The 27,018-nt window shown below is 38.5% G+C and overlaps 2 protein-coding genes across 4 annotated transcripts; one reads left to right on the top strand and one right to left on the bottom strand.

Annotated features, from left to right (window-relative positions):
- Positions 1-1,208: 1,208 nt before the first annotated feature.
- pomk (protein O-mannose kinase) lies at positions 1,209-4,129 on the top strand. Its single transcript, XM_008423169.2, has 3 exons — positions 1,209-1,259; positions 2,238-2,513; positions 3,223-4,129. Exons 2-3 carry the CDS (start codon positions 2,244-2,246, stop codon positions 3,991-3,993), a joined length of 1,041 nt encoding a protein of 346 aa, XP_008421391.1. The 5' UTR covers positions 1,209-1,259; positions 2,238-2,243; the 3' UTR covers positions 3,994-4,129.
- Positions 4,130-6,787: 2,658 nt separating this feature from the next.
- Positions 6,788-15,959, bottom strand: LOC103473163 (thyrotropin receptor-like). Of its 3 annotated transcripts, none has more exons than XM_008423164.1 (11): positions 15,712-15,959; positions 15,564-15,635; positions 13,890-13,964; positions 13,553-13,627; positions 12,953-13,027; positions 12,774-12,851; positions 11,971-12,039; positions 11,634-11,711; positions 10,448-10,636; positions 8,263-9,313; positions 6,788-7,521 (listed from the first exon to the last, which is right to left on the bottom strand). In XM_008423164.1, exons 1-11 carry the CDS (start codon positions 15,873-15,875, stop codon positions 7,297-7,299), a joined length of 2,151 nt encoding a protein of 716 aa, XP_008421386.1. In that variant the 5' UTR covers positions 15,876-15,959; the 3' UTR covers positions 6,788-7,296. The 3 variants fall into 3 exon arrangements, with proteins under 3 accessions (XP_008421386.1, XP_008421388.1, XP_008421387.1); XM_008423166.1 differs by having other exon boundaries at positions 10,448-10,509; positions 11,973-12,039; XM_008423165.1 differs by lacking the exon at positions 15,564-15,635.
- Positions 15,960-27,018: the final 11,059 nt, after the last annotated feature.

The raw sequence follows: 27,018 nt of genomic DNA, 5'->3' as shown, positions 1-27,018 counted from the left end.
ATGTTTGTTTTTCTTCCTATGGTTTTAAAATATATTTATGTTCTGCATTATAAGCCGATGCTTTCTTTAACTAACCACATTAAATTCCTTTTAATGCAATAGCGTCATGCAAAGGATGCCAGTGCATTAAACTGACAGCACTGACATGAAAACCTGTAACTTTAACATTTTTATGTTTTTTTGTCTGTTTGTTTTTTACATTACAAACAACATTTAGTGACTGTTTCTTCCATCTTAAAATGGTCCCTGCTCAGTCAGATTGGATGGTACCATTGCTGACCCATTCTAACATAGAATAGAATAGAATAGAATAGAATAGAATAGAATAGAATAGAATAGAATAGAATAGTCCTTTTTTAATCCCAGAGTGGACAAATTCAGTTGTTACAGCAGGACACATTAAGGAGAAGTAGGACAGAAGTATGAAAAATTGAATCTGATAATAACAACAATAATAATATGAATTATAAAGATCATAATTCAATAGAATGTGATTTGACCTAATGTAGTTATGGTTGTATGTTGAGGACCATTATCCTATGAACCTACAGGAACCTTACTTCTCCAGTTCTTGTGCAACGTTCCAGCATCCTCCCATCATGAGACAGGTGCTTTTCTTTGGGCTGCAAAGTTTTGCATACAGCCTGAAAAGAAAGTTCCATTTTGTCTGAACAGGGCTTCTCTTTCCAGGTCACAGGACCTCCTGTGGTTTGCTTTAAACATCGACTTTCTTCTTGCCACTATTTTAGAAAGCCCAAATTTATTAGGAGCGTGACTAATAGTTGCTTTGCCAAAAACCTCTTCCATAAGCTGCAGATCTCAGTTTAATCTTTCAGAAATAAAAACAAAATAATTGGAATTAATTTATTATTTGCCATCTCCGCTCATGCATTACTTTGTGTATATATAATTCCAAAAAGTACATTGACGCATGGAATTACATTTTAGTAGTAACTCACTTCAATTGTAAACTCGCTGTTTTGCAAGATAAGCGAGTCTAGAATATAGCCAATGAGTTGAGAACAGTCCGAGGTACGAAATGTCAGTTGTTTATGTCATGTCAAAGGAGACTGAACAATAACAGAAAAAATGCTGAAACAGGAATAAAATACTTGATATTTAAAAGTAAAAAAGAGAGATTAAATCGATTAATCCACCAGATGGCAGTAATGCAGCTCTGCAGTTGCAAGCTGCGTTAATAAATCTCGAGGAAGAAGAAGCAAATGGAAAATGAAGACGTTGAGCTGTCAAATTAGAAGGTATGCACATAAAAACTGATGTTCAGGATCAGCTGGTGAGATTCTGTGATTGAAGCTGGATTTGAAAGAGACTTGGTGGCTCCGCTAATGCCTGATAAACGGAGTGTAGAGAAATAACACACAATATTCTCGGTTTTTAGCACATTAGACATTTGTGCTTTGCTAGACAATCTTTTGCTGTTTACAATAGCATGCTGTGATAATGAACGGTGCCACAGTGAGCGGAACTGGCATATTTTTAATTCTTTTTTCTCATTGCTTACACTGTAACAAACAGATATGATCTGACAGGCATAGTCATGTTGCTTCCTGGAGCGTCTTATGGGGATGAGAAGTTTGGTTCAGTCTAGGGTGTCCAAAGTTTGTCCCGGGGGAAACTTGGACTCAAGAAATATTCCAAATTTCTGAGAACCTCAGAACAATAAAAAATATTTCATTTTCAAAATGTTTTTATTTGCTGTAAGCCATAATCATCTAGACAAACAGAAAAATGAGTGAAATGTTGAATGAGTTCCAGGTTTTTGAATTGATGTTCTGAACCTTTTCCTGTACAGAAGTATTTTATATTTCTTAAATTTATATTATTGACTGTTTATTGAATAGAAAAGCCTTTGGAAAAGTCTCAATTTTATTTCATAGTAATTTAAAGCTTTTAATGATTTGCACACATTTTTGGATGGAATTATGAAAACAAAATGTGATGTTCTATCAAGTTTATTCTAGATTTCCTCAAATCTGGATAGAATCAAAATTAATACACAAATATTTAAATACATACACATTCAATAATATCTGGTTAAATGTCTTTTAGTAAGTTGCACTGCAAACACAAATGTATCTTTGGATTCCTTCACCCAGAATATTATGATGCAGATGTTATATACAGTGAGGATGATAATTATTTGATCATCTGCACATTTTTATATTTTTACCCACTTTTTGTGTACAATAATATTTTGCTTTCTCTTTTACCCGCAGAGTAGCATGGGTCACCACAGCAGCAGCATTAACTCCCTTGTGTTTCCTGTTGTGATGGGATGCCTTGCTGCTTTGATGCTCAGCAGTGCCTTGATATACCTGTACCTGGATGCTGTGTATCAGTCGGAGGAGCAGCTGGTGGACACACACTCTGGCTGTCTCCCTCAACACTTTAAACTGCCGGTCATGAAGAACTGTAGCCCCTGGCTCCAGTGTTCACAGATTGAAGCAGAAGTACGCAAGATAAAGCTGATTGGCCAGGGAGCAGTGAAGAAGGTGTTTACCTTTAAATTCAGCCTCGGTTTAATAGATGGATAAAAAGATATGAAAGTGAGACCAAAACAAACTTAAGTAATTAAGCTCTACCAACCACTGTTGGTAGAGCTGTTGCCTTGCAGCAAGAAGGTTCTGGGTTTGATTCCCGGCCCCGGTCTTTCTGCATGGATTTTGCATGTTCTCCCTGTGCATGTGTGGGTTTTCTCCAGGTACTCCGGTTTCCTCCCACAGTCCAAAAACATGACTGTCAGGTTAATTGGCCTCTCCAAATTGTCCCTAGATGTGAGTGTGTGTGTGCATGGTTGTGTGTCTCTGTGTTGCCCTGCGACAGACTGGCGACCTGTCCAGGGTGACCCCGCCTCTCGCCCGGAACGTTAGCTGGAGATGGGCACCAGCAACCCTCCCGACCCCACTGAGGGACAAGGGTGAAAAGAAAATGGATGGATGGAAGTAGAAGGAGACAACATGGTGGCATTTGGCTATGAAATGAGGTCATGAATTGGCAATTGAATGTTTTTTTTTTTTGTCATTCTCATTGGTTGCTAATCATTCCCCCAGTTTGCCATTTTATATCAATGCAGTTTTGGTGTGCCATCCCATGAATCTGCATTTTGTAATATTGAAGTGTTAAACTTTTCCAATTAATCACGTTAACATTGACAACCCTAATTTAAATATAACTGGAATGTTCTGTGTTATCTTTCCTCAGGTCTATCTGGCAGAATGGAGAGGTCATAAGGTGGCTCTGTCTGAGCTGGCCTCTCTGGAATACCGAGAAGATTTCCTCCATGGACTGTCAATGTTACTGGACCTTCAGGGTCCACAGGTGGTGCAGTTGGTAGGGTTTTGCCTTGAAGACGACATTATAGTTACCCAGCACCATCCACATGGCTCGCTGCTAAACCTAGAAGACGTTCTGGCACAACAGAAATACCAGCATCTAAATACTTGGCACCTTCGACTGAGACTGGCCACAGACTACGTCTCGATCCTCCACTACCTCCACAACAGCCCTGCTGGCCGGCGGGTGATGTGTGACTCCAACAGCCTGGAGAAAACCCTTTCTCAGGTCCTGTTAACGAATGACTTCCACCTGGTAGTGAACGACCTGGACGCTCTGCCTGAAGTAGACGCATCTAAGGGCACCTTGGTGAAATGCGGCAGCCGAGAGCTCACTGGAGACTTCGTGGCCCCAGAGCAGCTTTGGCCTTTCAGAGACAGTGGGCAGCCATTTTCAGATGATCTCATGCCACCGTACGATGAAAAGACAGATATCTGGAAGATTCCAGATTTGACACAGTTCATAATGGGAAGGACTCCAGGTGGAGATTTAGTTCATTTTCATCTATTTCAGATCTATAAGCAATGCAAAGATGTGGACCCTAAACTCCGGCTTTCTGCTCTTGATGTTTTGAAGGCATACAAATCGGTCTACAGTGCAATCGTACGAGAAACATCTGGTCACAGAGATATGCTGTAGGATCACTCTCTGAAATTGATGGTTACAAAGACTTCAGAACTGTGGTTGAAAGGTGTCTGTTTAGACCAGTGTTTCTCTACCCTGGTCCTCACTGCCCCCCTGCTCTGCATGTTTTAGATGTACCTCTATTCCAGAACAGCTGATTCAAATGATTGCATGACCATCAAGTCCTGCAGAAGCCTGGTAATCACCCAGAGATACAATTCAGGTGTGTGGCAGAAGGGAAACTCCTAAAACATGCAGGACAGGGGGGCGGTGAGGACCAGGGTTGAGAAACACTGGTTTAGACTAAAGGTGTTTTCACAACTTATAGATTGCTTTTAGATTGAAAAACTTGTTCACCTCCTCGCCTGTGGGGGCGCTGCGCCAAGAACCACTGAAGAAGAACATGAGCGCAACTTCCTTCTTCATGAAATGTAAACAAAAAGGGAGTGGCATCAGATTTTAGCGGGTTTTTTTCTTTTTCTTTTATGTCGTTGCTTCAGTGGTTCTTGGTGCAGCAGACAGGTGAGGAAGGAACAGGTTGGAACAGGTTGCTGGATCATTTGACACAATGCAGTGAGAAAAAACCACAGCAACTGGAAATTATCAAATGTTGCAATTTTTGTCCCCAATTGAACTGAGTCTATCGGACTATCATGTCTGAAAACACTCTAAATTCAGATTGGGCAAGTGAGTTCAAAAAGTTCACTTTTCAATGTGTTTTTATAGCCTGAGTAAAGGCATCTGGTAAAAGGATGTTCATGAATGTTCAGTGTTTGGGGGGAAGACGGTTCCAGACAGACCGTCATTCTAAAAATACTCAAGTCAGAGGATATAGGAAACTGATTTGCTATTAAATGTAATGTTTGTATGTTTACTAAAATAAACTTAAGTAAAAACTATTTCATCTGGGTAGTCATTTTTAACATTCAGCAAGTCTCTGCCACTTATCTGATGTGGACAGAAGTGAGTTTGCAGAAACAGACATCAGTATGCATGATGGAGGAAGTTTCATAATTAGGCTGACTAGAACTTCCAATAAAACTTCTTTAAGTTAATAGAAAAAGAAAATTCAAACTTTCTTCTTACTTTAAAAATAATACAGGCTGTGAATCTGTATTTTTATGTTTATGCTATTGCTTACTTTATTGCTGTTGTCTGAGCCAAAGAGCCAAGTGATTTGATCAGCCTCATTAACTAAGAATTATCATTCTGACTGTATTATTTCAGACAACTAAAATGCAGTAATAGCTGTTGATTACTACTTAATACACTACTTCATATGCTTCAGAAAAATCTGAATTAACACCAACTGTGTGTTGTCAAATTGAAGATAAAATTAAAAGTATTTGAAAGAAAAACTGTTGTGGTGAGTTCTAATAATGGAGACTACTGTCTCACTGACGGTTATAATTTCATTTCAAGGTCATTAAAACTGCAGAATGTAACTTAAAAAACATTTGTTTTACATGTTTGTTGAAACTGTCACTATGTTGTGACAGTATGGCATGAGGTAGATAATCTGTGGAAAAATCAAGGTCCTGTGTTCTCCCAGTGCTCCCAGCGGTAGCTAGAAATAACCAATCAGAGCCAGGAGGCGGGGCTTAGTGCTGCTCAGCATCTCCCCACGCCCTGCTCTCTACCACGCTACATCATCTTCCTGACAGCAGAGCCTGTTGTGAATGCAACGCTAGTTAGCATGGCTACTGATGACAGCGGATTAACAGTTTTCAAATAACTGTAAGATGTTTCTTCAACATTAGCACATTTAGCTAATACATGATTTACAACACTAGGACCCTCCTCCTGGCTCTGATTGGTTGTTTCTGACCAACAGCAATACCAGATCAGGGAGGAGATTATTTCACAGATTAATTGTTTCATATCACACTATCACAACACGATGACAGTTTTAACAAATATGAAGAAAACATGTTATTTTGTAAACGTTACGTACTGCAGCTTTAAGTTTGTTTCACATTCGAAAAAAAAAAAGCTTTAGATTCATGGCAAGAGATTCTTGTACTATGATCCAAAGTACTAAACAAAACAAGTTTATGTGATAATGCCTTATTTTAAACATGGATTTAAAATAAGACATTGGGAAAAATTATCAGAGAATGAAAAGTTGGTCTTAAATGTTTAAAAACTATAGACTATTTTTGAAATATCTTTATACATTTATTGTAAATGATTTCAAAAATTGTAGTTATAACATTTCCATTGTATTAAGGCTACCAACTGTTTCCCCATGCAGGAATGTTTACAGTGACATGAAATTAATCAACTCTACTAAATGCTAGTTTGTTCATTGTTTTTCTTTTTCCCTCAGCGCTTCTATCTACTTTCACCTCTTTTTCATTTTATTATTTTTTTTCCTTAGATCATTTTCACCCATATATTTACTGTGTAGTTGTTATTACGAAACCAGCATATTTTTTCAGTATATTTTTCACTGCCAGGAGTCAGGAAGAAAATAAAAGAAGATACCTGACTTGGGGCCTTACATAATAAACTAAACTGGAAGCCAAAGATTGGAAATCTCTTCCAACACTATTAATTCCTTTACTTTCTTATACTTTCCTTTTACCATTGCCAGACCACAGTAATGCCTCGGGAAGCCCATTACTGCTGTCCTGCTTTCTGTGAGCACAAAGGATCTAAACAGAGGCACTGAAGTGTTTTTCTTCAGGTCTGAGCTGCTCGGTGCTGCATGCTTGTGTCCGGAAGGGGACTGAAAAAAACCCTGAGGATGACCTCATTAGGAAATGTGTTTGGATTTTAACTGCAACAAAAAAGAAACAAACAAACATATGAYCTTGCCTTTAATTATAGCTAGATAACATCAAACACCTGCATATGGAAAGTGTGAAGCATCAGTTTAGATTTTACTTGAAGATAATCAAAATGCATACTTTTCTATCTTCTTTTCCCTCAGATGAAATTGCATTTGTACTGACTTCTGGAAAAGTACAGCTTGCATAAATATACAAGCAAGTTATTTCTTTTCCTTAACCATCATCTTAAAGTTCCAAGAATTTAAAAGCCTCTGCAACGGTTTATTCGCTAAGGATGTATTCGCTAATCTGTAAATCATTTAAAACTGTTGAACTTACGTTGGGTTACACTTACATAGATCAGTTAAAACATGTAAGCATGTATTAAAAACAGATTTTAGTTTTTCATTTTGCGGTATTGGTATTATTCCATTCATTTCAAATTGAAGGAGGACAACATTTTTTACTGTAATTCATAATAACAGACACAAAGAAAGAGACTACTGGGTTGTATTTAAATATGTTTGAGAAGTGAACACATGGTTCATGTGTTTTGATGTTGCTGACTGGCAGTGCGGCCGGGCAAAGTCTCTCTGTAAACATGTGGAGTGATGCAGAGGAACTGGCTTCGAGAGTGGTACGCCTGCTTCTGGCACAGCCCCATCCGACTGAACAGCATCAGGATGTCTCTGTGAAACGCCTTGGTCAAGATGGCGTAAAAAAACGGGTGTGCACAAGAGTTCAGCGGGTAGAAGAGCACGAGCAGCACCTGCGGAGAAAATACAAATCGGTTATTATTTTAAGAAAGAAAAAAAAATCTGAATTGAAACTATAGTAGACCCCTGTATTTAAATGGGCTAGAAAACACAAGTTTGCACAAATAGCTGTAGTCCATGAACACTTGACACTTGAGATCTCCTCTAAAAACATTCAAATATTGCATATATGAAGTGTGAGTATTCACCTCCTGGGATGTTTTGTCCTTTTTATTGCTTTTACAAATCAATAATGAGTAATAGTGATGGGTCATGTTCAAGAGTATCTGCTCTGAAGGGGGTAAATACTTTTTATTAGCACTGTCTCTGCTTATTATAATTGTTCAAGCACCAAATATTCTTCAACATACATTAACACACACCATAACACAAAAGCCAGTGCCAAGGTGGTTGACACTAGCCTGGCGCAAGCTAGCTCTACCATTAGCTAGTGCTAGCAGTACTCCCAAGCTGCTCTTAGGGGTTCAGGCAATCAGTACTAATGGAAATAAATGGGTTTTTTGGATTGGGTCCTTTGCAAAAGCCAGACAATAGCAGCATTGTTTCTATGTATTTCAGCTTCCCAAACTGCATTTTATTTAGAATATTGCAGATATAATCTGTGGAAAAATAATCAGCAGATATTTTCTGAATAGCTTGGAATCACATTCCAGAGAAAAATGCGCAAATAAGTTGATCCATGAATACTGAAGAGCCAACAGACAGGGGTCCACTATCCAAAGAAAAATGCAAACCTTAGAATCTGTGATGGTCATCAGTGGCTGGTGGAACACTGCCACCAAACCATAGAAACAAATAGGAGCCAGACACAGGAAGTTGGTAAAGATAAGAACAGCCATCCGTTTGGCCATGCTGGTGTCACATCGGCTGGAATCATGCTGGGGATTGTGCACCATACAGTAGATGTGCAGGTAACACAGGCTTACTACTATAAAAGCCATTATGTTTAGAATTAGAACAGAAACAATATAAAACTGGGCAACGACTGTCTCACTGTCCATGGGCAGACAAATGCTCACTCTCTGGTAAGTGTTCACACCAAGCACTGGCAAAAAGGCTACTGTCCCACAAAGTAGCCATCCAATGAGCATCAGCACGGCCGCATGCCGCAGCCTCATCTGTCTGTCCGGCCTCATGGCGTTGAAGATCGCATGCCAGCGCTGGAAGCTGATTGCAGTCAATGTATACACAGATAATTCACTGGCAAACAGTGATAAAATCCCTGCCATCTGACAGCCACTTCCTGTTTGCCAAGAAATAGCATAATGGTAGTAGTTAGAATGTGTGTAGTAATCGACTGTAGCTATCAGCAGCAAGTACATCCCCATACAGCCATCGGCAAAAGCCAGGTGACCCAAAAGGAAACGGGTGACAGACAGCTTCTGTTGAGATGTCAACAGGATGAAGAGCACCAACAAGTTAGCTGAAATGGCTAACAAGCTAACGACCCAGACCAACACCCGCAGGAAGCCCTGGCTCATTACGTCCTCACAGGGGTTCAGTGCATCAGGCAGAGGCGTGCACAACGGTCCGGTATCTTGGTGAAGATCATCACACAGAGCAAAGTCCAACTCTTCCCCTAGCGCCTCTGAAGATAAATCCACATCAAACAAGCCCTCATCCTTAGCCTTTTTGTCCAGACCCCAAATGCCAGGGTTGTTTCGGTGGTAAGTTGGGGTCTGAAAGTTGTTTTTCAGATGATTGGGCAGATTGTTTCCCAGAACCGTAAAGGATTCCTGCAGTTGTGTGACAGCAGCCCTGGTTTGGTTGCAGAAATGTTCTTCTCTGTGTTTGGAGAGAAAAAACACAAGAATGTTTTAATTGTTGCAAACCAGCCTCAAGGTGTCACGATATGGTTCACTTTCAGTCACATCTTATGAAAATGTCTGTTTGTCGACATTCCTGGATACTTCAATTCAGTCACTAGCTACGTTTCCATTAACTGTAAAATTACACAAATTAAAGTTATGAAAATAAATTAGCTTAATAGAAACAAGGCAATTTTGAAAAAACATGTTTTTAATTAAGTATTTTTGCGCTAGGATGAGGTGGTTTTTCGGTCGTAACGAATCATGAGTCACGTAATAAACAATCGGATGTTGCTACTGGTGAAAATGGCAAAGAAGACGACAGGAAGTAGTTGGAGGATGATGGTTTGTTTTAGGTTGTTTTGGTTTTTTTCGGACAATGTGCAGCTGGCTCCACCAGAGCTCTCACAGCATCACAGTTCATAAAAAGGTGGGTCTGAATCCGTAACTCTTCTGCACAATGGCCGACTACAATTTCTCCAAAATGCTGCATACAATGCTGCTCCCAAGTTAGCAGGGCTTGTCGCACAAACCCCTGAATAAGACGGCAACTTCTCCTCTGATTGGCTGATAGAGGATGAGCGCTAGCGCTAGCACCATGGATGAATTATGAATATATCTCATGCAACTGTTTGCATCTGTCATTGTCATTATTTTCAACAACTTATCATGTGAATAAGCTTATTCACGTGTGATTTTAATCTCAACTCTTATTTAATAGAAACACTGCAATGGTTTCATCAACACTGGCAAAATATAAACACAGATTTGTGCATATTTGTAATAGAAATGCAGCAATTGTTCCTATAAAATGTGATATTCATTAAAACATTTTACATTCTCAACTTAGCAAATAGGTCCTCAAACTCAAAAATCAGGGTTGGTTGGCCAATTTGATCAACCCTCACATCTCTTCAACCAATTTTAAACATCACTGTACCGTTTGCTTTTTAAATAGAAGGTAACGTCATAAAGTATTTATCTATAACAAATAGAATGACAACGTTGCAGCCCGTGTCTTCACATGAACTTGTTGCACTGTGAGACCTGGAGTTTGTTTGAATGTGAGGAACGTGGGAACTGTTTCCAGCACTTTTGTTTTTTTACTCACCTTCTCCATCTTTTGAGCATTTTAAGGCCACAGCAATGGCTTGCGAAGGTCATGTAAGCACTCTGCAAATGAAGAAAAGCACTAAAAGGAGGCAGAGCTTTGAGTGCCCATGTTTTACGAACTTGAAGGATCTCAATGCTGCTCATGCCTATTGAAGGCAGAGAGTGTACTTTAGTTTCTGAAAGGTCTCTGGAATGATAGAAGAGATAAGAGTAAGGAATTCACTCACATTGGTATTTTGTATTTAACTTAGACTTAAAGCAGTGCAGCCTGCAGCGCTTCAGATGTCGCTCTTTAAATGACCTCAGTGAAAGTTCACCAGTGTTCAATGTTTTCTCTGTTTGTGGATGACACTCATAGTGATTGGCTGGACTCACAAAGTTTTAGAAATGACTTTTCCAGATTGATAGATGCATTGTAGCAATTATCATCTGTTATCATAATTCTTTACTTGATGATTTCCTATTTTAAATTTTTTATTTCTGTTTCAATGTTTTTTTTTAATCAGGCAGTAATCAAGCCTGAGTGTGGCTAAAGAAACCAAACCTTAAAATGTGGATAATCACATAAGTTCAACCAAATTAAAACTGTTTTTAATTCATGATTGATCAAGGGTGCTTATGGTTCCAACCTATTTTCAATTAATAAGTTAAATCATCGTTCGAAAATTACACTTTTAATTTACTCCATTGATCTTTGATGTTAGCATGTGTTTGATTAAGGGGGCAAATGCTTTTTCACATAAAGATTCTGACATCAAATCACTGCATGGTTTTAATAAAGCTCAGTGTTTCAGCACACAAAAGAGGGACTGATGAAAAATCACACCCATGGGAAAGTTCCAGGATAAAAAAAAACTGGTGAACAAATAAGAAAACAAATATTGACTTCACACCTGATTGACCCAAAAAAGAGGCCTGCTTACAGTCTGGACTCAAACACCATTGAGATTCTGTGACATGACTGTAAACAGGTCAATGATCCTAGAAGAGACATCCAACCAGAAGCAGTTCTGGGTTGAATGAAATCATTTGAAATCTAAATCTGCTCGGGAAATTAATAATTTTACCCTTGACTGTTATTTAAAAATGTTGGTACAATTTAAGGGTAAACACACATACTGCATGTTCTATAAGTAAGGTGTTACCACATGAATCAATGCACATTGAGTTATTAATAGACTTACAAGTGAGTGGGGCCATGAATCACCCCATAAAATGCATATTCGGCTATATGTTCCAAATCCATATTCCTGTGAAGGTATCTGGAATTACAAAGAGAGAATTTTTAAAAAGTGATCAATCATTTTTTTTTTTTTTGAAACAGTAATGCCAACATTTCAGAAAATGTGTTTTTAGCAGAAAAAACAGAGAGCTAATTTTTAAACATGTGACATGCCCCCCCCCCAAACAAAACAAACTAAAATAGTGTGCTAATACAACAGTAATGACTTCTATATAGTGTTATTCTTTTGAGTTCTCAATATTTTTATATTTTTTTATTATTAATTCAAAAGGCCTCACACTTCTTCCAGCTGGCTGCCATTGAAAGCGTAGTCTTGGATCTCCGTCAAACCATTTCCATTAAGCATGCTACGAGACAAAGAAGACAAGAATGCTATGACATGGTGGGACACAAAAACATCTCATAACTCTACGGTGTTTCAGATAAATAATGAAGTGTTTGTTCAAAGTCTCATTTATAGGGCCAGCATGTTGTAAACTTCGCAGACAGCGACTTCCAAGCTGTCCTATTTATGTCAATATGTGCTAAAAAACAGCACTGGCCAACAGCAAGCTGCAGCTAACTACTTAGCATAGCAACCGATGACAGCACATAAATAGTTTTCCTGTAACAGTCAGTTGTTTCTCCACTATTAGCTCATTGAGCAACAAGTACATGAGGATGATTGACAGAGCTAAGCCCCTCCTCCTGGCTCTGTTTTTGGTAAGGAGTGGTGCATTTCTTCAGATGGCTCAGGGAGGATGTGGAGGAGATTGATTTTTTCACAGATTATTTGTCTCGGATTGCGCTGTCACAGCAGGGTGACAGTTTTGATAAATATGAAGAAAATATACATTTTTAGGAAAATTACATACTGTAGCTTCAATCTGTGTCATGTTTTTCACTTACTGAATGGAATCACTGAAATGAATTAACTTTTTCTAAAATACCCAAATTAATTGAATGTGACCGTTATGTTTGATGCTTAAAAGGGTCTGCTGTGATCAAAGTGCATAATTAGTTCAGAAAAATGACTGTAAATTATTAATTTGCTATTTCTCAATTGGATTGCCTTAGCTGACTTCAACTAACTCCAACTTACACTGTCAAAGCGTTCTCAGATACTCCAGTGAAGGAGTTGGCAGGGATCACTCGTAGGAAGACATTTTCCACTATTTCCCTGAATAAACAGACAAAATGACTAAAATTATCCACACCAGTTAAAACACGCTGAGGTTTCTGTTGACTAGCAAAGTTTGCTTACACCTCTAGAATACATACAAAATGAAATCCTCCTGTCTTGACTGAACGTATTGTAAAACAGGAAATGATGTCAGACCCGTGTTGGTGATCCCACTGCAATGAAACACATCGAATGAGAAAGTAATAAAATGTTTACAGTGGTCCCTCACCTATTATAGGTTAATATTTAGAAATTTTTCTGTGGAACATTAACTTTAAATTATTTTTGCCTATTGGTGAGTTTTTTTCAGAGGACATATCTAAAGTATCTGATAGAAAATGCAGTGAATCTGAAGTATGTTGCTCCTAAATCTACTTGACACTCTATTGGCTGGTGTTTTAAAAGCAGCCAATCCAGGAGCACCATTAATTTTCCTTGCGACTGATTGGCTGTACCTCCAAGAGCAGAGATAAGTCTGTGGATGTTAGCTTCTGTGCTAGTGCTAATATGGTTGTGTGTATTAGTGCATATTTAGTCTATTAGAGGAGATCCCAAGTGCTCAAGGATTCTAGTTATTTGCAGGAGGTTCTTGTCCCTAATCCTCTGAATTCCAGGGATCCACTGTATTCATAGGATTGTCATTTACTCTCTTAAAAGAACAAAATACTCTTACACTAAACATATAAACAGAGACTTACAGATATTTTAAGTTTGGAAGTTCCTTGAATGCCTCTGGATGAATGTATGACAGTGTTTTGATGCTGTGCAGCTCTCTGGACACACAGACAAACCATCATGTGTACACACATCACATGCACACAAACAGATCTGACACACACTAAGAACAAATGCTGTTTTTGGTTTTTCATGCATTTTATTTCTTAAAAATAATCATCTAATGCAGCTTATTTAACTGAATCCTGGTGCGATATATTAGGGTCCAATGAGAAATTATTAGTATTCAAGCTAATTAACATTTATGCCCCAGAATGTGACAATAAAGGAAGACATCTCAAGCTGTTTAAAGTCACTTACATGTGCATGACGCTGGACAGATTGTAAAAAGAATTTCTCTCAAGAGATCTTAAGGCACTGTCATCAGAGATGTATCTGTAAAAAAATAAAATAAGATAAATAACACAAAACACAGAACCTTTATTATTCACAGAGTATTCTAACTGACTGAAAAAACAATGCATTTATTTTTGCTTCTTGAAATAATAACTTGAGTGAACCAGAGCGGTGTCTTGAGTAAATCCTGGCACAAGAAGTTATTCACCCAAACGTTCATGTATTGTTACTCTTGTTATTAACAGAAGTGAATTTCTGGTTCAGTGTTCTTCTGTCCAAGCTACATTAATTTTATCCACTCAGTTTTGCTCATATATGGTAAGGTAAACTTCACTTATATGTCTCCTTCCACAGGATAAAACTACCAGGTGATTAAGAAACACAATCATCACAGAAAAATAAAACATCCAAACATCAAATATATAATATCACCCATTTAATCCTGCCTCAGGATTTTCCAGGGAGGCATTAGCTTTTGCATCTGGCTCTGACACTGGATTGACATGGATGCTCTCTTTAGAATTCAGAACCGAATTGGTAACCATGAAAAGATGTAATCCTGTCTGATAGTCAGGGGTCTTGACCGTGTGGCAGACGCACAAAGACACAACAAAACAAGATTAGATGGGGAAAAAAATAAAATGTTCAGCCAGAAGGTTCTCAAACTTTTCCATGCCATGGCCTCTCAAACGGTATTACCCTATTTGCAAATCCAAAGACAATGCTACAAAATATGGAAAGAAACATTGAATTTTACTTTTTTTCTCAATTTAATTTACTTTTCAATAATTATTACATTTATTTGACATAAATGCTGTTTCATACCTTATGATTTTAGCTGGCAATGAGTTCTATGATGGAAAATTTCTATCAGGCAACATGACTTTCTGAAGGCACCCCCTGGTGGCCCCCACTTTCAAAAACACTGTTTTCAACTGTTCTCTTTCTTTAACGCTTTTGTCTTTACTTTTGTCTCTCCATCATTGTGTTAGTCAGACTGTCTTCACGCTGACTCACCACTGCAGCACACACACACACCAACCCATCTTTGATGGCATCAGGCATCCAGAAATCTTATTGTGTCAAACCTTTATATGTTTATGCTTCACAGCAATGTGGGCCCTCAAGGCTACCACCATGCACTGAAACAATCCATGCCATGAACAGACAAAATGTGCATTCAGTTTAACATTTCTAAATGGCAGAAAAAATATTGTTTAGTTTATAGAGCATGTTTCTAACTCACGCTGTATCTAACTCACGCATCATAGTTTCACAGACATAAACACAGCATTTCTTTAAAGGGTCAGGACAAATTTTGTGAGATAAAAGATTATTTTAACTCAACATAATGTCAGAATAAAGGCTGTATAATCAGTCAAGGTCATGAAGAAATATGTGTGCAGCTGTGTTTGCAAATAAAAAGCCAGTTTTGCTGAACAGCTACACTGCAACTATAGTAGAAAAGCATAAACAGTTGTGTTTTAATTTAAACGGTTTAGCTGATAAATAGGATCATTTTCAGTTTTCTCAATGACATAAAAAGTTGCCTCGAGTTGTCTGACTGTAATTAAATTTTGCAGGCTAGTTTTACATATTTCACAGAAACATTAATGTTGATTAAAATAAAAATCTTACATGTGAGAAATGTTGGGCAAACTGGCAAAAGCATTTTGAGGAATGTAAGCAAGCTTTGTCCTCACGAGCCACCTAAAACACAAGTAAGAAATGCATCAGCCATCACCACTTGCTAACTAACATTTGAGTCAAAAACTTAATTACTTACACCTCCTGCAAGGACAAGTGGAAAAGAGGCACAAGTTCTACTCCAGTGCATGACACATGTTTGGTTTTCCAATCGCACTTGCAGCGGGGAGGACAGCCGTCCACAGGGACAGACAGTCCAACCAGGAGGAGGATCACAGACAGAGGCTTCAGGTCGGGCTTCATTGCGAATGTGGCAATGCAGCCAGGCTTCAAACCACTGAACTCAGAGTCTTTACAAAACACAGGACTGCACTTCTAGTCAAGACCTTCAAAATAACATTTTCAACTCAGGCCTTCAAAATAAAAACCTTTATGTAATTTTAGTTCGATGTATTTGACTCTAGAAAAGTTTTGCAAATACTTCTAGCACGTTATTTGAAGGGGTGTGCATAAGACTGACATGACGCTGTCATAAATATGACACAACAACATGAAGGAGTCTTCATGAATGTTTATGACTGTTGTCAGTAAATGTCATTCTGTAAATGATGACACTTTTAATGCAAAGTTGATTCTTTTAATGGACTTTTAATGCAAGTTTTAGTGCATTAAAAGTTCAAGTTTGCATTAAAATGCCTTTATTTACTGAATGACACTTCATGATTAACAGTCATAACTCCTCTGTGTTTATGACAGTCATGTCAGTCTCATGCACACCCTTCAAATAAAGTGCTACCCAAATACTCCATGAGAAATTAGAGGAATACAGAAGACGGAGTTGATCAGCTTTTATTTACATTTATTAAATCTCATTTGACATCCTGTTGGATTAAGGAAATTTTTAATGGTTTGAACATTTACAAGCAATATTATTTTCTTAACAGCAGCACAGTAGGAGCGGTGAAACTGTCATCATACTGGAAACTCGTCTCGGTCCTCAGGCTGCTAACATCTACAGAGTCCAGCTGTTCCTCACATCCTGGTTTCTTCTGGTGGGAGGCTCATGTAGTCCTGAAGGACCTGGTGAAATGGCCGCCACTTCTTTATGGAGGCTTTGATGGCTAAAATCCATCTGATAGAGCACAAACAAAACAGCCATAAAATCACTGAGGTTGCATGTCGGACATCGAAGCTGATCAGATACATTAATTCCTGTTTTGAAAACTTCTGGTTGGTTCTGTCAACAAGTTTTTCATAAAATTAAAGGATAAAACTACACATTACGACGCTTTGTGAGGAGAGTTCTCATTCAGTTTGTTCTTCTGCAGAAGAGATCTGCCCTAAACAGCAGCAGCTCTACCAGTTTATCACAGACTGAATTAATCTGGCTGATGAAGCCTGTGAAGTGCCTCAAAAAGCCAACTCCTTACCGTTTATTTTCAGCTGAATTGTCGGCACAGAAGTAAAACGTCTTGAACTCATCAGACGGAGGTTTCAGTTCAATTGTGGACTTTTTGGATCCATAGGCCTGCTCCCGCACAGCATAGCCCTGAAGGTAAATCCCACCTGAAGGCAGAGGCAACACGGTGTTCTGATAAATGTATTAATAAATCATTTCAGAAATGAAAAAAATTAATCTCTCTGAGGAAACAAGGACTAACAACTGACTGCATATATGTTTATCAGATGTTTTGATTTTTGTAGCTAATCAGGTGGCTCAGTCAGTCACACACTGATCGGTTCCTCCAGGAATTTGCGATGCTGCGATTGCACCTAGTAACAGATTCACTCACCATTCACAAAGTTTGCATGGACAGGCAACTTTCAGCAGTCATTTTCCACCTGGGTCAGATTATCTCATATCTCTGAAATAATCTTATCTGTGTTACTTTTTCCTTCTTTTCTGACCAATCACTGTAACTCAAATGCAACTAAATTAGCCCCTTCTAATTGAAATTCCTGTTGTACAAACCTGCATGATGGAAGTATGAGTGAAACTGAAAAGTAAAATTTTTATTTTTGTTTCAGCCAGTCATTCTGAGATGTTTTGTAGGATTTGCTTCTACTGTTCATATTAACTTGAATGACTAATATGGAATTCTTATTTTGCACTTTGACCCCTCCTGATTTGATTTGTATTATAGCTTACAAAAAAATTGCAACTTTGACTGAAATGTTTTTGAAAAATGTGATCAGTCAAAATAACTAATTTTGAGCTGCAATAATCACAAAAAAACTAAACATTGCAACATCCTGGAGGTACTGACTGATGCTAATTCATGACAGCCCCAGACTCTGAAACTTGGTGTAATGCACATTAATACATTAATTCTGTTTAAATATATAGGAAGCAAATGATAATGTATATATATAATAAAACAATTAAAGATATGACCGCATTTGACACCAACACTACATCTGCTGACAAGACTTCAACAGTTTCACCTGGCACAGATTCCTACCATGTGCGTGGGTTGAGCGGATGCCGCTGTACAAGTAGAGACACGCGTCTTTCAGAATGCAGTAGTGCTGGACCCACGTGTCTTTACTCCTGTCCAGTTTGTTGAGCAGACCCAGACAGTCCGGGTTTTTCACAGCCAGCGGCGGCATGTTGGAGTTGTGTCTTGTGACGTCAACCCACACATGGTTCTACAACAGAAAATAATCTCAGAGTTTATGTAAAATATGATATTGTGATAAGTATAAAAGTCAGAGAAATGTGTGATTCAAAGGCTTTAACAATAAAAACAAGGTGATTTTTTGACAGATTTGGCTACCTGTGTAATGGGATGAACAGCTCTTTCCATAGCTTCACACCATCTGCAGTCACAAAGGGATCACAACCAAAAAATTATTCATTGAAATATTGATGGAATATGAATGAAACTGAAATACGTCATCGGACTTAAATTCATGTTGCTTTAAATCAGAGTCTGAAGAATAGACTTTATAAAACTATTTGATTTAGTTGGTCCTACATTACCTTTTCATTTCCTGGTTGGAAGTGGCGCAGAGAGAGTACACCCGACTGCCAAACTGAGGGCGACACTTGAAAACAAACGGCTTTCCCAGGGAATCATCCAGCCCCACCTCAGCGCCTTCCAGCTTCACTGAGGATAACGGCTGCCGCTTACCTTCATCCTGGATTACAAATGGAGTCATGTTCATTAGAGACATTTTATTTTCTATAGACGTTTATCTTCAGAGCAAGCATCCCTCTGCCTATACTCACTCGTTTGTTTTTGAAGTAGTACAGGCAGCAGTCATGTGTGAGAACAAACCACCTCTTCCTCCAGCCTTTGATTAGACCAGACTGGGTACGCTTATGGAGGTAACCCCGGCATGGTGGTCTGGGTGTGTTAGGACCCCGAGCAATGTCTGATCCAATGGTCAATGTTAGAATACCTGGACCTACAATAAATATTACAACTTTGATCAGTGTCAGGCTTCAGCTTAACAGTTGTGACAAAATAATATACATAGATAGCTATTTAGACAGATATTTATTTTTTGGTCATTTTTGACCTGTTTATACACAAGTAAAAAAAGAAAAAAAACACATACTGCAGAATAAAAATAAAGCATAAGACAAAACAAAGACAGAAACAGTTCATATTTAATTTCCTGTCTATGGCAAGAACACCAAGTTTACCTGAAAAAGTGTAAGTAGAAGCACAAGCTTATCACACCGTCACTTTATCACACATCATCAAGCTCAAAGCAGCAGAATCTTTTCAGAATGTCTCAAATGTTTAGTTTTGTTTCTGGTGTTTAACCTGACAGAACTTCATACCTTGTCTGGCTAAATTAGCTGCCTCCGAATGAGGAATGCTGGTAACGTCAATTCCATTAACAGCAAGGACGTAGTCGCCCACTATTAGTCCTGCTTCCTCCGCTGCTCCATCTGAAAGCAAACAGATCACATGTATGATCCTACAAAGAAAAATAAACACAGCCACATAATACCCTCTGGACAAGAAAATTACTATTCAATTGGTAAGTTTTTGATTTAGGAAATGAATGAGCCAATGTAATAACATTGACTTGGTTTAATTATCCCAAAACCCAAAACTACATGTTTGTTCGTTTTTCTGCAGAAGAAATACACTCAACATTACAGTACCCAAAATCTGGCAAAGATTCAGTTTACATTTGACTAATCACTTCTCTATGAGTTGTTCTGCTGATTAAAAATAACTAAATCACTTAGAATTACTCATCACTTACTTGTGTCAACTTCAGTTACAACAATGGGTTTGGAAAACTGTATTCGAAAGCCCCAGGGATATTCTCCTGTCCCTTTGCTGATTTGAACAGTCCTGTCTCGAACTGGGGAGAGAATTTAGACAAAACATTCAAACCCGTCCTGCATTCATGATACTCAGAGCATTTTGTTTCAACAAAGATCAATGTGAAAACTCCTGAATAAATAAGCTTTCTTATAGAGTTTCAACATTAGCTTACTTGAGGCAGCTCGCGTTCTGACAGTGAGATTGGGACCGATGGCGCCTGAGTTTATGTCGTCTCCTTGGTAAATCCACGCTGAAGAGTGGAATGTCTCTACGTAAAACCCCCTGTCTTCGTTGTCTTGAACTGTCACATTTGTAGAAAGTGCATCCTCTGATACTAGAAAAAGACGTGTGAAATGTCAGCACTAAATACGGTAAGGAAACGACGATGGGCCTTTCTGCCCAAAGGCCACCTTCCTTGGGAACATGAACATAAAAATCTCAAAAATGAGGACCTTAGGAAGATCCTGATTAAATGTATGAACCAGGTAAACAGTCAACTTTCAAAGTGGAGGAGAAGCTGCTAAACTCCAGGCTCTTCCTGGACGATGGAGACCCTCACCCAGTTTCCAACCGCCTACATCTTGGATCTTGTTCTTTTCATCATGATCCATTTCTTTTTACCACAGGTGACAGTGAAACATCAATTGTTTGAAGACGTTAAATACTACACAAGAACATAGTTATGTGTGTTTTTACTAAGATTGAAGGAGTATGAACAAAATTCCTTCCGGCCAAGACAGAAGAAGCTAGTGAAGTTACTACACAAAACCGGCAGAAGTTTCAGGAAGATCCTATAGGTCCCTTCTATTGCAGCATTTGTGTAGAGTAGTGAGACCACAAGAAAAACATTTTACTTGGAATATATTTCAAGAACATGCTGCATGAAATCCCTAACCAGTTCGCACTTATAGAAGAGAAAACAAATGTCTCCATTCTTGCAAAGTAAGTACAGACTTTTGACTTTTTAACCCAACTCTTTCTTGAACATGACAGACCAAATGAGTGCAGATGGAGTTTCAACCTAACTGTCCATCTCCTGTTTCATACTACTATCACATGGGAACAAAATTTTTGAATTCCTCCATGTGATTCAAAGACTAATGGCCACTGTGAAAGGAGTATGTTACCATTTTCTATTAGAAATCTACGACTACAGACTTTGAGACCCAGTTTAATCCAATTATAACTAATAATTACCTGATTCCTCTGTGATGTCGCTGGTAATTGAACTTCCACCAGCAGAGCTCCACTGCTTGCTCTCCTTGAAGAGTTTTCTCTTCCTGGCCCAGTGGTCTGTGCCGTCTCTGTCTTTGTGAGATCCAGGCTTCAGATGCTCTCTAGCCTCAGAGTTAGCTGGAAATAGTCATAATGGGTCAGACCAGATAAGTTATATTCTGGACAGTTTTAGTCAACTGATAAAAAGAGATGAAACTACAACTTACATCTGTACACAGTGGGTTTCTCTGCCTTGCCGACTTTAACAGGCAGCTCCTTTGCATGGAGCAATACATTTGTAGATGGTTTTACAACACATAATAAACCGTCTGCTGCTTTGTTTCTGTCTTCTGAATGACTTTCTTTAGGCACCTCCTTATCATTCAGCTCATCAGTAACAAACAGAAGTGGAGGGCTACTAACTGACTTTTCAGTCAGGCTGGACTCGATTTCCATGGCAACATTGTGTTTTTTTAGGGAATCCATGTCTGTCTCCTCAGATGTTGATCTGGACAGGACGTTGTTTTGAACAGCATCAACAGGTGCTGTCATGACTGAGCGTTCTGAGCGTTCTGGTAAAGCGGAATCAGAATTACTTTGTGTAAAACTTCTGTCATCTTTGCCCTTGGCAATTAAAGTGGGAATCGTCTGCAGGATTTGTTCCTCTGAACCACTGCAGGATGGAGGGATGACTTGGATAGCCAGGCCTCCCTGAATAATCTCTTCCACATAAAGTTTTGGGCTCATTTCTCTGTCAGGCTCCATGCCTGTAAGTTCTCCGGTAGTTTCTGAACTGTCTGAGCAAGTTTTAGAACTCTCTCTACTTTCTGAAGAAACACATTTTTTTCTGACATACGTAGAAAATATGTCATCCAACTGCTTGTTATTTTCCAGCCTCTCAGTTTGGAAAGGAAGAGAACACATGATGAACGAAGAGACTGATTCTTTGTACGGGAGCAGAACATCCTCTTGAATCAGTTCTGAATCAAGGGCCGTTCCAGGAAACGTCTGGCGCCTTTTCTTCATTAGCAGACACTCCTTGTGCTCCACTGTGGCGATGCTGTTGTTTCTGATCCAGGACTTTCTCTTCTGGCAGTAGATGAAATCTTTGACAAAGCTGGACCTATTGGTAGACACGGAGGGCCGAATGAACATAGGCACATAGTTATCCGATTCTGACAGCTGATCAAAGGAACGGGTCGTATCTACTCTTTCCTTCTCCAGTGCAGAAAATGGGAATGCTAATTCTGCTGGACCTCCTATCCTAAAGGAAGCTAGGTCATTTGTCAGGTCTTCTAAAGTGCTGCTGCACTTAATGTCGTTGAAGACTCGGGGTGTTGAGATTTGGAAGAACCGATCCCTGTTCAAGGCGCCTGACTCCTTCCCCTGAATATTACCATCTAGTAGTGATGGTGGACCCAATAAATGTTTAGCCAGGTTTTGTTGGATGTAATCACTGCAACAACGACAGTAACTCGGATCACCACATACGTTTGATGAGCAGACTGATCTTGACTCACTTTGTTCCTTTGTTTGTTCATTTATGCTGCCAAACGTAAACTTATAATTTATCTCCTGGTTGTGACTGGTCACACTTTTTGGGAGCTGCTCCAACGGCTGATGGTCAGGGATCTGCATCCCCTCATATTCCTGGTTAATAATAACCTCAGAAGCCTTGTTTTCATTCATAAAAACACAAGTGGTCTTAATGCCATAAGGATTCCCCTGTCGAATTTCTTGGATTTCCACTTTCACATGTGACCCAGTGCAGCTGACATTGAAGATGTTTGTTACGGGTGTAGATGAGTTGGTTGGATCGTCATTTAAGGACTCATGTGACTGTTGGATTTGGACAGTTTGGGACTTTTCCATGTCATTTTTGGACACTGATGTTACTATCTTCACTCCTTGTTCTTCAAGCTCTGTTGTTTTTGTGTACGCACTTCTTTGTTCCTGAAATGCAGCCATGTTAAAGTCTTGTTTACATCGTTTTTGGCTGGGTGGAGCGTGACCATGTTGTTGATCTTCAAATCCGGTCAGAATATTTTCTTTTTGAAGAGAGTTTTCTCCATGCTTTCCAGCTAGGTCCTTCTTATAGCTGACAGTTGTACTGCTGCTCTGGTTTTGAAAGAGAACGGCAGAGGAACTTTCTGAAATAAAAGAAAAAATATGTTTGCTCATTTTATAAATTCTAAATTCCTCTGCCTGCTCCCATTGCTGACTAGAAACAACCAAATAGAGCCAGGAGGCGGATCTTAACACTGTGAATCATAATCTCATGTGGCACTGCTCTTACCACCTCCATCTCCCCCACTTGCTGTCTATTACGATGCAGCTAGCAGGTCCTGTAGTGAATGTTAAGGCTAGTTGGAGATTTTCCTGTAACGGCAAGTCATTTTTCTGCTATTAGCACATTTAGCAGCGAGTACATGATCTTGATTAACAGCACTAAGCTCCTCCTCTTGGCTCTGATTGGTTATTTTTAGTTGGGAGCGGTGCATTTCTTCAGACAGCAATAGCAGCTCAGGAGGAGGAAAAGGATGAGGTCCATCTGCTGATAGATCTGTCTCATCACATACAGTCACAACAGTGTAAAAAACATATTCTTCATAAGAGTTACATACTGCAGCTTTAAACACTCAGACTAGCATGAACAGCTTCTCCAGAAGAATGGGACGGACTACCTGCAGGAAATACAGATAATCTGTAAGGAAATTCAATTCAGTTCAAAGATTCTAAATTACTTTACTGACCCCAAAGGGAAATTAGTAACTAACAAAAAAAAAAAAGCTCAAATAATTGTTGCAAAGGATCTCATATAGCAGTCTGTTTTACAGCAAATTTGAAAAAGCCTCTGACTGAAGACAAGGTTTTTTTTATGGCAATATCATGAACATGATGCTCAGGAATCGGATTGTCCATAATTTTCTTGATTTTATTTAAAATTCTTCTTGGAATCATCATCTCCAGAAGTTCCAGTTGATGTGTGAAGACATCGCCCGCTACTGAAAACCTTTCATGGAGCTGTCACTGATACAATGTTGGCTGAATAACCACTATGTTAGTCTCTGATGAAAAATTCTAATCAGATACATTGATACGTTTCCTTTTAAATACAGTGTATCTTCAAATACATTGACTAGAATCACAAGATTGGGGTTGTAACATAATAACATGTTAGAAAAGTTTAAGGGGTGTGAATACTTTACCACTGTAAGTTCATGATTTTTAAGTGTAAATGTACTTATTGTTGTATTCTAAAAATCATGAAACTTAAAAAGATGTAAATAGAAAATAGACTTGTGACTGCATAGAGTAATTTCTAGAGAGTTGAGTCCATTGAATATGTATCAACATTATGAGGTTAATAGATGATAACTTTTCAATTTATGTAAATTTTATGGGTTTTATAACTGGGAATTTGGAAGTAAAAATGTCCAAATTTGATCAATGTTTCAATATGTTACTATGAAATGGAACTGTACATTTTTTTGTTCAGAATTTGTTCGGTTGACATTCATTTAACACAGAAGAACCTTTGTATTTCTACAATGTCAGAAAATGTGTGTCTAAAGCATCTGGTTCATGATCTTCACACATTTGCCTTAGTGTCCCTTTTTCTTTTCAGATTCACATCAGAAAAACATTGAAATAAAAGATTGGAACTACAGGCAAATTACAGCAAAACTCTGAACCTGCTGCTGAACAGGATGTCCTGAGTCAGTAAGAGCTCATGCTACTCCTTTCCAAGATGGAGGGAGTCCAGGTATGAGACTTTTGTGCTCAATTCAAAGCTTGCAGGTGCACAGAAAACGTGAGCGAGTTAAGCACATGATTAATCTGATGGAGCTGCTCCCACTCACGTTTGCTGCTGCTGGAGCTCTTCCTCCTCCTGCTGCTCCGTCTCCTCCCCCTTTTGCTCATTCTTAAGTCCAACAGCAACACGTCAGCTGGAAGATGAATCACAGAAAGCATCATGTTTTTGCATTTTCCCTAGGCTGTAAGTGTCTAAAATGCAAACACAGGTATTTTGTTGTGATTTGGCACAAAAATAAAAAGATAGAAATGCAGTTTAGGCATGTTGCAAAAGTTCTTGGATGTATTTTGTGCTGCGCTACAAGTCCTACTATCTTTGTGTTCCTCATACAATATAAAGACATTTCCAGATTTTAAATGTCTTTTGAATAAAGGTTGAGTCATTACAATTCAAGAATAATTATATCTGAAGGACCTTGAATGTGTATGGAGATAAATGATATTTTGTCAAATGATTACAGCACTACTAGTAAAATGATAAAAATGTATCGACAGCTGCAAATTTTCTTCAACAGAAGTTAAAACTTATAAAGTGAGTCTAATGCTGGGGAACCGATAGCAACCCAGCAGATAGGACACAGTGTTTCTAATAACGGCACTTTTAAATGTACGACATGAAGAAAAGAAAGACTTACATGTTGCTGTGAAGTCCTGCAGGAGTGAATTAAATGAGAAGGTAGGAGACAGTTCCAGACAGCGTGGCAGCAGCCTCTCTGTCTGCAGCTCTCAGACTGCTCCACTTCTTATTGTTGCTATTCTCAACATAAAGCAGCTTACTACGTTTAATCTCATCAGTCGTGTGCGGGTGATGCTGCTGTGAACCTTGTTTATTCAGCCATTTTCCACTGGCCACCGGCCACTGAGGACGTGCACTTAATGCTCTCTCTCCTCTTCTGATGTGTATTTACCTTAACTCCTGTTCATGATGGGTAAATGGAGGTAGAGCCTTTGTTAGTTGTTGGGTTTTATGTGTCAGGACAAATCAACAACGGTCTGGTCACTATCTGTCAAGTTATCTAAATTTAAACTTGAATGTACAAAATCAAAGAACATTTTCAATACTGTTAGTGTTTTCATGTAAAATAGCAAAAGGCAAAAATGGGAACATTATCTCAAAATTATATGTTCCAATCTCTTCTAAAACCCATTTTATTAACAACATCCAATTGATTTGAGTTTCCAGATGTTTCTGAACAACTCACTGAAGATCCAACCTCACATTCTGTTGGGTTGGGGTCTGTACTTTGACTGGGCACCTTAACTTTGTCCTTCTTTATTCATTCTGTTACACTACATGTAGCTCATGTGTTTGGGAACATTGTCCAATTGCCTGACCCATTTTGGCCTGGCTTCCGCTATCGGACAGATGGCCTAATGTCACTCTAGAATATTCTGGATTGCGTCACTTTTTGGGCTGAATAAACTTCAGTCAGACTTGTTTTTTTGTTTCTGAAAGGTTTTTTGGCCACACATCCACAAAGTTACTTCAGAATGAAAGATTAAAAATGACTTTTAATACGTCGAATTAGAAAATAGTCTAAATAACTTAATTCAACCAAGTTCATTAAATGAAAACGTTATCTTCTATTTCTCTGTCTTTAAATATTTGTGCCAAGAGAATGAGATAAACCTAACACTCCCACAGAGTCATAGCAAACCAAGGAAAGTAACATTCTGCCTACATCTAGGCACAAAAACTCATGATACTTGTCAGGTGTTGCACTAAACTGTTTGACTCCAGACAAAAGAGAGTAGCCTAGAGTCAAACTATGCTCCTGTTACCATTCAATGTAAAAATTTTTATTTATATCTATACCTATACCCGAACAAAACTTTTTATCTTATTTTTTTTAGTATCCTTAAGTATGTAAGGAATAATGAAAAAAGACCCGAGGAACTTTTGAACATATGGAAAGCTATATCTTTAGTTCATGATGCAAAAAAAAATCTATGTAATATTTTAATAGTTTATCATCTGTTGATGCAGCAAACACTTATATGTATGGTTTAAATGGTACTATGGACTGACTATCTATCTATCTATCTATCTATCTATCTATCTATCTATCTATCTATCTATCTATCTATCTATCTATCTATCTATCTATCTATCTATCTATCTA

This window comes from Poecilia reticulata, linkage group LG12 (assembly GCF_000633615.1).
Source record: "Poecilia reticulata strain Guanapo linkage group LG12, Guppy_female_1.0+MT, whole genome shotgun sequence".
Classification (NCBI taxonomy): domain Eukaryota; kingdom Metazoa; phylum Chordata; class Actinopteri; order Cyprinodontiformes; family Poeciliidae; genus Poecilia; species Poecilia reticulata.
The sequence above is the reverse complement of the archived record's forward strand: the minus strand, read 5'-3'. Positions and strand labels throughout refer to the sequence as shown.